The following is a 10,535-nucleotide window of genomic DNA, read 5'->3' on the forward strand; positions in this document are numbered from 1 at the left end:
CACAATAATTATTATTGAAAAACAAAATCTACTAAAGTCATCATCCTCTATTTTACTTTAATAGAAAAAAATAAAAAAATAAAATTAACGCTACATCTAGTGTAGATCGAAGCCACATCAGTCAGATCAGTTTTTCAGGCTTAAAAAAATGTCCAAATTTCTAACAAACATTTTTTTTATGTTCATTCAAGTAATATAATATTTTACCGTTTTGCCAAATAATATGAAATCTTATTTTAATGTCTGACCTCGCGTGCTGAATTGGCATACTCTTACACTGGATGCCAGATCAGAGGTTTTTCCTTGAGCGGTTTTGAAATCATGTCTCTGGAATTTTACAAGAGTACAATACATTTTATTTGAGTTCATCCTCTTAGAAACTGTAATGTACTGAAACGTTACAGTTTAGCAATTAAGCTGCCTACGCTTGCTAACGGATGTACGTTCAAAACTGAAAATGTACTTTGGATTAGGGGGAAATCCGCGAAACGTGACTCAGTGCCGGATCGAATACGTCACGCCATAAAATACACAACACAAATTTGCTTATGGAAACAAATTTAGATTACGGCCGAAAAATTTGTTCGATTCCACCTCATGGTAAACAAATAGAATTTTTACAGCGTTATTTTAATTTTGGTTTCTTTTGGTTTCTATGTGTGTAAAATGTATTTGAAAAACGAAGGTCGCTGAAGGTAGCCCGCTTTTGTCGATGATGACCCACGCGCAATGTCGCACGCGCAGTCTCTCATTTACAACTTCCCTATCATCGCTAACTTATGCCAGCGTGTTCCATATACCTCTAGCTACAAGTTCCTTATTCCGCCAGCTGCAGTGATTAAGAAAGAGTCCAAAATACACACAAGGCAAGGGAAGGTTTAATAACAAATTCTGAACAATTATTTGTCTGTAATTATTGTGTGATTATTGACGGGACTTTATGCCAAAAAGGAAAAAAAATTCCCGAAGAAATGGCATCAGTTTATTTATAGAAATTCAGAGCAACAAACGCCGAGCAACTTTTAAATTAATACTATTACAATTATTTCGTTTTTGTCCCATTAAATAGGTTTACATCTTACTTTCATTTAAAGGCCTGCTGATCTAGGACCCTCGATGCGAATTCAACGTTAATTTAAGGTGTCCTGGTAAAATATAAAACCACCATAAAACTGTGGGCGTACAGAACGTATATTTTACCAGCTTTTTAATTTATTAACAAATTCAAAAAGATTTTTGCAGACATTTCTTCTGATAAAGTCTGTTTCTGAGGTGATATTTTGTGTTATAGCGCAATAAAACGAATTTTTACATGACAGGAAGTCTTTCTCAGGTCTTCCCGTTGATTAGTGGTTTTTACGAAAAACATCTTCTGAGCAGCTTAGCGGGACGCGCAGCTGCGGTTATTGACTGCTACTGAAGGCCAGAGAAATTTATACTAGCCTTGCTTTAGGAAAGAGAAATTTGAAAACAGAACAGGGAATACATCTGATGATATTTGGAAAACCCGTCTTCTTAGAAAATTATCCTACGCGTCATCCGGCATTTGGTCACATGACTTGCGTAGTATAATTATGCTTGACTGCTATAACTTCCGCAGTAGTATATAAGTCATCATTATGCGAGAAGTGTCAAGATAGCGAGCTAGGCGAGCACGCAAGAAAGACTATGAGGTCGTAAGGAAAATTAAGGAAAGGCATACAACTTCAATGGAACACTACAAAGATGCGAAAGGGAAGAGTGTCGAACGCGAATTGGAGCGGACAAACGCATATGTGCTGTCACTTCTCAAAGACAAGCGGCGACTGAACGCGGAGCTAGAGAGCGAGCGTAAGTTGTCAAGGAAGTTGAAAGAAGAATGTTATGATTTAAGAAGGAGGCTAAGGGAGACCGAGACAGCAGGGAACGAATCGGTCGCTTGCTCTAATGCTAATTCCCTCGTTAGCGCGAGCGAAGAAAACAGAGCGGAAGATCTCGCTGCGAGAATCGAAGCTCTTGAAAACAGTTTGCGCGAATCGCGCGCTCAAATAATTTCCCTTGAGGATCACAAAACAGTCTTGGAGTCGGAGATTTTACGACTAGCCGAAACACTTGGAAAGGACGATTCTTGCTCAGACTTGGAACTTTACGTCGAGCAGTTAAATATTTACGAAAATGACTTTCAGAAGGAGAGAAGAGACAAGGAAAAAGCGGAGAGTAAAGTTTCCGCTCTTACTGATCAAATCACTGACTGCCAAGAACTCATATCAACCCTTTCGCGTGAAGTGGACTTATATAAGAACGCATTTGAGCGAGAAAGGAAGGACAAAGAAGTGGCGCTGATGCGAGAGAGAAACGACGAAAGACTGCTTAATCTACCTACTTATTCACAATCAGGATTGCCAAACTTTCCTGGAACTGTTAGCGATCAAGCGCGGCTTGCGTTACCCGTACCGGCTCCTCATTTGCAAGTCGTTTATCCTATTGTAGACTCTGGCATTCAACAACAAGACTCTAAACGAAAACGGGAACTTCATCGCAGAGGTGTTCTCACGCGAGATACCCCTGATACGACGGATTTTTTCTTAGATAGTTGATTTAGTGTTGATACGTGTAAAATATTTTGCATATAATTATTAGCAGGAGTCTGTCAACAATTATGCTTAAGACTTCCTCAATCCAAGCATAGTTTCGTCATAAGAGCTGACCAGAGGAAATTGGAAAGCAGAAGGAAAATTATAAATACAGTAACCTAGAAGTTGTTACGAACCACAGATACATTATTTTACGGTTATTATTCCAAATACTGAAAAGCTCAGATGATTAGAAATTTGCTCCACAATTGTAAGTATAGAATGGAGCCGAGCTTACTAGCGCGGAAGAAAAGAGGTTTTATGGAAAATGTAAATTTGCATAATAATCGACTTAAGGCACTTTGCAGGCGATGTAAAAATCACGAAAAAAATATCATTTGTGCGAATTGAAAATACAGCAAATCAATAAAAATAGAAATTGCTGTGGGAATTGTAAGTGAGTGAAAATCGCTGATACCAGCTGGCCAATATTACAGAATATTGCAAGAGTACGAAATTTCGAATTCGCAGGGCGTAAAAAAAATAAATGAAAAATCAATCTTGGTTGTTTTTTTTTACCCGAGTTAACATAAATTTTAAAAATTTCCCTATTGCCGCAAGACTGGATTTATTTTACACCAGTATTTTTTTAAAATAAAACCCCCACTTCTAGTAATATTAAATCGCGGTTCTTGTTGCATAAAAGAAATCACGTAATTGAGTGGGCCGAGTTCACTAACGAGATTGAAAAACGTGCAGTAAAAAAAATTGCAAACGATTTCCCGTTGTATGGAAAACGATAGATTTTCCTTTTTAACCACACAACGAAAGAAGCGTTTTAAAGGCGAACTGAAAAAGCGGATGTTATGGTGATAGCAAATCGGTACAGGATGGTTTATTTATGTGCACAGTTGTTATCTGCAAGCGGTAACCAAGACGCGATTTGTTGATGAAGGCAGGAAGTCGTTTAGTGTAGTTTCCTGTTCGAGAATTTTGTTTTCAAAAAGCTTAACCGTATAAGGATACCTTTTCTTTTGCAAAACAAAAGACAAATACGGTTCATTTGACTTGGTTGGACAGCTTTATATATAATTTATTCAACTGCAGTAGTTTTACGATATTGACAAATAATCCACAAGGGAAGTTAATATTTTAGTTCCTCTTTTATAAAACACACAACGCCACTTGGAATATTGCGTAAATCATCACACACACAGTGCTAGCGAGAAACATAAATTCTCTACAATTAGGAATGCAATAATTCTGTTCACTGATGCAATGTCAAAATCTGATGCTTTTCAGTCCTTTTAATGACAGAAGGTATTGGATCACCCAGAAGTCACAGGGGATAAAAAATATCATCAATGTTTATAGATTTTACAAGTTTCAATTTCCGGACAGGAATTCTGCTTTGAGGTCGGCACGCGCGTGATTCAGGCCTTCAGCACGCGACGTCACGCTGGTTCTGTTTCGTTTCTTGGAAAAATAACGATCTTTTCGTGGAAATCAGTGCAGGACCAAACCTCATTAAAATTCGGGATTTATTCCAAGAAAAGGCAACAGGATATTTAAAAACAATTAAGCTGATGTTAGATAAACGAGGCTACCTATACCTATGCCTTCCTCCAGATTCCATAGCAGAATTAAGCTTGCAATTCCATTTTTTTAGTCCAGAAACTGAAAATCAGTTGAGCTTCCTTCATTGCCTTCGCCTTTTTTGTCTTTCACTCCAGAAAACGATACAACGAACAATGCAAATGTCTTTTGTCGTTGAAGATTAGTGACCAAGCAAATAGCGTTGCGTGACTATTTTTATCGTTGCATAAGTTAGATTTTTTTTAACTTTTCTGGTTTTATTTTTGCAGCTCACAATGAGCTATTAAAATAATGAAAAGTTTTTTCTCGAACTTATAAAGACTCGAGGGTTTTTCTCAGTTCCCAGGCTCCCATACCCACCAAAAATACGATGCTTCCTAAAAATAACAGTCATAAAACTACTTAATATTCTGATTAAACGATCAAACGATCAGAAAAATGTACTGTACAACCTTGATCAAGTTTACTATTAGAAAACTCCTGTTCAACCGGCTTGACAAAGTGCGGTTAACGTTACAATAATGACGAAAATTAAAGAATATTTCATTTAATTACTCTTGTACTCTAGCTTCTAAATCATTGGCAATGGATAAAATCTCTTTTACGGTCGCTCTACGGGCTGATTTAACATTTTCTTGTCCATCCGTTTCGATTCTATCTAAACTAAGAATACAACGAGTTAAATGTTCTTCCAAATACAAGTATTCTTTATCTTTTCTCGATCCTTCGAAAGCTAGAACTCGAGGGATCAGTTCCTTTGCTTTTGATAATTCACTCTCGATAGCGTTCAGTTTCTGCTCTTCGGTAGTTTGTTTTTCGGGTTTTTCATCAACAATCGGTGCATTTTCTCCTGCAGCTTCAACATCAGCGGCTGTTTGATTCATTTGCGAGGCACCTTCATCTGTACGCGTAGATGTACTTTCCACAGAAGGCTGGGCACGAGGTTTATTGCTTCGGCTTCCATCGTAAGGCGCATCGTTCGAAGTTTTCTCGAAGCTTTCACTCAAAACATTTTCTTCTCTCGGCAGAATCTCTATAGGAATAGGAATATCCATTGCGGCTTGTGATAACTTTGGCCGTGACGGACATGTTTGTTTTTGTTCGTCTCCTTTCACTTTCTTGTCGTCTCGTTTTGTCGAGGGGTTTTCCCTGTCTAGAGGTCGCGTGGTGCTACTTTTATTATCGTCTGATTGTCGATGTTCTTCTCGCTTCGCTTTCTTCCGGTTAGAAACTCTTCTTGGTTTGCCAGATGGAAAATAAACGGGATCTTCCCAAAAGGAACGAGGCCTTTCTCCGTAAAACCCACCAAAACCATAGAAAGGATTTCCAGTCGCTTGAGCGCGTGGATAGCTACTTGCACAAGGATCTTTCATAATGTCCCACCACATCTTCGAACGAAAGTGTCTTCTGCTTGTTGCTTGTTCGTCAGTGAACTTTTATCTGACGTTGTGACAAAGCACTTTCTTTTATACAGAATGATGTATTTCTGGAAACGGCTAGAAAACTCCAGTAAGCGATCATTTTCTATTTTTGAATAAACTTTTCTAGCTCTCTCCAGAAACGTGTGGAAGCTTCGGGAAAACCCTCGAAATTTCTGAATCTCTTCAGGGGAGGGGTAGAGAGGTTCACTTGTTCTTACAGTTGTTATGTCTATTAACGGACGGATTGTTCATAAATAGTGCTACTTATTTTATGAAGAGAATTACGAAAACAAGAAAAAGTGTATTTAAGCTGGATATTTTAATTGTTTGTGGGAAAAATAGCGCAGAGTTGACAGCAATAAAGTACCCTCCCCTTCCCTAAACGCTTTGTTTTCAAGACTATTCCAGAACATTCTGGACACGTGTTAGTACTTATATAAAACCCCATTGACGCAAATAGTTTAGTTCATTGAAGTTTTCAGTTTATAACAGTGCTGAGTCGAAGACGAAGCGATGGGAAAAGACTATTACAAGATCCTAGGCGTCCCTAAAACAGCAAAGGACGACGAAATCAAGAAAGCCTACCGAAAGCTCGCCTTAAAATGGCACCCTGACAAGAACAAGAGTGCGGACGCAGAGGAGAAATTCAAAGAAATTTCCGAAGCTTACGATGTCCTCAGTGACAAAGAAAAGAGAGAAATCTTCGACAAATATGGTGAGGAAGGATTGCGCGGTGTTCCGGAGAGTGGAGGTAATGGCACGAACATGAATTTTGGCGGTGGACCTGGTTTTAGAACATTTGTCTTCACCAGTGGGAATGCTCGCGACACCTTCGCTCGAGCTTTTGGCGACGACGACGAATTTGCGGATATTATTGGCGGTCTTGGGGGATTTAGCTTCTTCACTGATAACAGAAGCAGAAAGCCAGGCCCGAAACCAAACGGAATGGGAAATTTTATGTTCGACTTCGATGGCATGCAGCCGCAATCGAAGAAGCAAAAAGTTCAAGATCCCCCGATCGAGAAAGATCTTTTCGTGAGCCTCGAAGAGCTCATGAGCGGGTGCACGAAAAAAATGAAAATATCGCGGAAAGTTCTGGACGAGCGTGGTTTTACCAGAAACGAAGAGAAAATATTGACAGTGAATGTCAAACCTGGATGGAAAGCAGGAACGAAGATTACTTTTCCAAAGGAAGGCGATCGAAAACCCGGTGTCGTCCCAGCGGATGTTATCTTCATTGTAAAAGACAGAACTCACAGTCAATTTACACGCGACTCAAACAATAATCTCATCTACACTACAAAGATTTCTTTGAGAGACGCCCTGGCTGGAGGAGAAACCGAAGTTCCTACACTAAATGGACGAAAGATAAAACTAAGACTAAATCGTATAGTTAGTCCGGATTCTACAGAGCATATTCCTGGAGAGGGTCTTCCCTTGCCCAAAAATCCGTCCAAGCGAGGTGACCTGCTTGTCAAATATGACATTCGGTTTCCCGATGAGCTTTCCTCTGTTCAGAGGGACATTTTATTGGATACACTACCAAGATGATGGAGAAAAACAATTTGAAACTTTCTTTGTATGTTGGATATTATTTATTCGTGCACAGTACAGTAATATATGCAGGTATATAATATAATGGCTAAGAACATTTTTGTCCATAATAACATCAAGAGTTTGATAACATTAAAATAGTTGTATAATACACATGGTCTGTTCTTTTTCAAACCTATCGAGCCTTGACTGATACACAACCTTCTGTTACCTGGCTCATGAGTGAGGGGGGAGGGGGGGGGTTGAAGAAGTTTTGGAGGCGGGGGAAGAGTTATATGCCCATCTACCTGATAACAAAAAAATACATCCGATTATAAGGCCCCCCGGATATAAACCCCTCTCTGCCGGATGACAGCACTAAACAGGGCTTAAATTATGTTGCTTTACTATGTATTTTTTAACTTATAAAGAGGCATTCCCAACAACAATCCCATGGCTTGTCTCAAAATGCTTTTTTTATTCCACTTCTAAGCCCTCCCGGATAGATATAAGCCCCTTTACTTACAATGGAAGCCCACACAAAACCCCTTACGATCAACCCCTTATAACCTGAATTTTACGATACTCAAGATGGGCGCTTATCTAATTTTCACCATTTTTAGGAAGTACCGGTAGTAAGTTTATTTTGCAATGCAACAAAACATTAAAATTAATTAAGTAACAAAACGTGAAGATGTACTAAAGCAGAATTTTTACCATTCATTGAAAGTTTCTGTAAAATACTAAGAAACCTTCAACCCAAATTATTGTCACTAAGGTCAATACTCTTCTTGTACACTTCAGATTTTTTTGTGGAGTGGGGTGGGGTGGGCACTTATTCGAGGCTGGGCACGTATTAACTTTTCCTTACCCATAGGGTGGGCACTTATTTGAGGTTTTACGTGGACGCTAATTGAGGTTGGGTGCTTAATTGGATAAATATGGTATGTCAGTTAAATTTAGAAATCATCCTCTTTTGCTATCAGTGCTCTTATTAAGCCTTCATGTGGACATCTCCTATTTCCTTCCCACTTCAACTTATCAACTCAGGAAGAAAAAATGAGACATCTGTCTTTGCATGCAGGTTAAATTATCATTAACTCTTTCACTACAATTATAGCTCCATGTAAAATTATCCTTAGCCCCTTCCCAGTCTTCTGCCTCTGGATCTGAGGAGAAAGATTATAACACTTAAGGGGGGACTTACCGGTAACGTAAATTTGAGGGAAATTTATAGTAATTTATAAAAGGAATAAAAGGAAGAAAATTATTTTTGGAACACCAACAGACAGTTGACCCCACTCAAGAGCACTTCAGGTTGTCAGGGGACTGTCTGGTGTCCGTCTACTAATTTTAAACTTCAAATTCTAGTTTTAAAACTTCATCAAATCTTCAATATTTCTTATTTCTCTAAATTATACAACTCACCCAAATATTTACACAACACCCCTAAACATGAAAAGCAGTAAAAAAAGAACATTTATGTTAAGTCCTGCCTTAACTTAAGCTGGGAGTCAAGGGAATGGGATCTCTATGAGAAGATGGATGCAGAGACAATAGGAAGTGAAACAGTCCTGAAAGGGGGTGGGGGGGTATGAAATCCCATTTCCCAGTCTGAATTTTGTCCAAATCCCATTTCCCAGCTTATTGTTTTCCCGATTTTTTCAAATCCCAGTCCCATGCAGTTCTATTATTTATTTGTTTGTGGTTCCCAGTCCCAGTGACCCAAATCCCATTTTCTCCAGTTTCCATTTTACCCCTTCTGGCCCCTCAAAGTGGGATTCTTGTTGAGACAGGAACCCGGCGGGAAAAGGGAAAAAGTTTGCAACATTGCATGATATATTCTGTAGAAAATATACCAAGAGGTGGGAACCACTAGGGATCAATGGGGCATAAAGTGGGAGTAAAGGGCATGGGAAGTTACTGGTAAGACCCCCCTGTTCCCCTCATGCAATAAAAACAAATAAAAGAAATTGGGTCTGGTCTGAAATGGGTTATCAATTTTGGGGTCAAGTCTGAAATAAAGTAGGGAAAATTATATAATATATTGGTGTGAAATAATTTTAGCCTGGGGGGGTACTCCCCAAAATACCTATACGGATCAAGATAGACAACATTATGTACTTTAGCCCCCTCAAAGTGTTTCCACTTAGAATGTGCCACCGCCTTTTTTCCTATTTCTTCTTTTCTAATTCTTTATTTTGTTTCTAAAAATTGTAATTTAAAGACAATTAATTGTAAACAAACTTTGTACTCATATGTAGTGAAATGGTGTAATTTTTTGTCTGTAAAATCAATATTGTAAAGTTTTTTTACGTCTTTTTTCAATATTGTGTAAGTTCCAGAAAATATCCATACTCCCCCCACAGAAGGGATTGGAAATTTCCTGGGGGGGGGGGGGGTGAGGGATGTCAAAGACCAAAAATTTTAAAGACATGTATGAAATTTATCTGGAATTTCCAGAGGAGTAGGGATTCTTTTAAAAAATCCCTTTCGTGGGGGGTCAGGTATGGATATTTCATGGAACTATACACATTGTAAAGTCTTATTCTCTTAAATAAAATTATAAAAAAATACCTATACGGCCATTTGCCGCCCAATGGGGTCGTGATTTTGGGCTCCTGATCTCGAACGGGGTATGATAAAAAATTCAACTGTTTCTAGAACAGGTATCATTTTGGATGCAAATTCTTTCTAAAATGCGGTCCTTCTTTGGAGACCTGAGCAGCACATACCCACCCAAAACATATACCTGAGTACCCCCTCCCCCTCTTGGGGAAATAGGGTACAGGTTTCAGGAAGCTTGCATCACATGTCACCCCCACCCAAATTTTTCGACATGCAGGAACCCTTGGTCTCCTCCTCAGGGTGGGGGTGGGTGGGAGAGTTGAGGGACCCATATCATACCATGAGTGAGACCATGCAGGTACTTATCATTTCACAAAAAAAGACACGCTTTAATTATTTTTGAGATTTAAATTACATAACATAAAAATTCTGGAATTCAGTTGGAAAGCACACAATTTTCCAGAATATATGTTCCGGAATGTTAGCTTTATTAGTCCTTTCATTCCAGTTGGTACAAACCATCAGAAATTTCTCTTCTATTAATCCTGTTTCCAGTCTCCATTAGCACCTTGCTCTCTTTCAGAAAATGGTTAATTGTCATTTAATTCTGTTGTTTGGTCAAGTTTCTGAAAAAGCTGATGGTGGCGCTTAATATATGGAATAATATGCTACAATTGGAAGTTTCACTATGTTTTTGGTTAAAAAGCTGTAGATTTGTGACTCATTCAAATTTAAGAGATTTGTATGGAAAAAGTCACTCCTGCCTGCCTAGCCTCATTTTCATGTTTTTGGCCATATTTAATATCCCTGTAACTAATACCATTAGATAAAACTATATATATAGCCTTGAAAATTCCTACACTGA

General features: G+C 38.6%; 2 protein-coding genes and 1 pseudogene across 2 annotated transcripts; 2 read left to right on the plus strand and 1 right to left on the minus strand.

Moving 5' to 3' along the window:
• Positions 1-1,041: 1,041 nt before the first annotated feature.
• LOC144658846 (uncharacterized) lies at positions 1,042-3,116 on the plus strand. Its single transcript, XM_078519328.1, has one exon. The coding sequence runs from the start codon at positions 1,710-1,712 to the stop codon at positions 2,574-2,576; it is 867 nt and encodes a 288-aa protein (XP_078375454.1). The 5' UTR covers positions 1,042-1,709; the 3' UTR covers positions 2,577-3,116.
• Positions 3,117-4,075: 959 nt separating this feature from the next.
• On the minus strand, positions 4,076-5,601 carry LOC144658847 (uncharacterized). The gene has a single exon (XM_078519329.1). The coding sequence runs from the start codon at positions 5,534-5,536 to the stop codon at positions 4,700-4,702; it is 837 nt and encodes a 278-aa protein (XP_078375455.1). The 5' UTR covers positions 5,537-5,601; the 3' UTR covers positions 4,076-4,699.
• A 424-nt stretch (positions 5,602-6,025) lies between these two features.
• On the plus strand, positions 6,026-7,274 carry LOC144658845 (dnaJ protein homolog 1 pseudogene; annotated as a pseudogene).
• Positions 7,275-10,535: the final 3,261 nt, after the last annotated feature.

Source organism: Oculina patagonica, chromosome 6, assembly GCF_052425735.1.
Source record: "Oculina patagonica isolate OP01 chromosome 6, crgOcupat, whole genome shotgun sequence".
NCBI lineage: Eukaryota > Metazoa > Cnidaria > Anthozoa > Scleractinia > Oculinidae > Oculina > Oculina patagonica.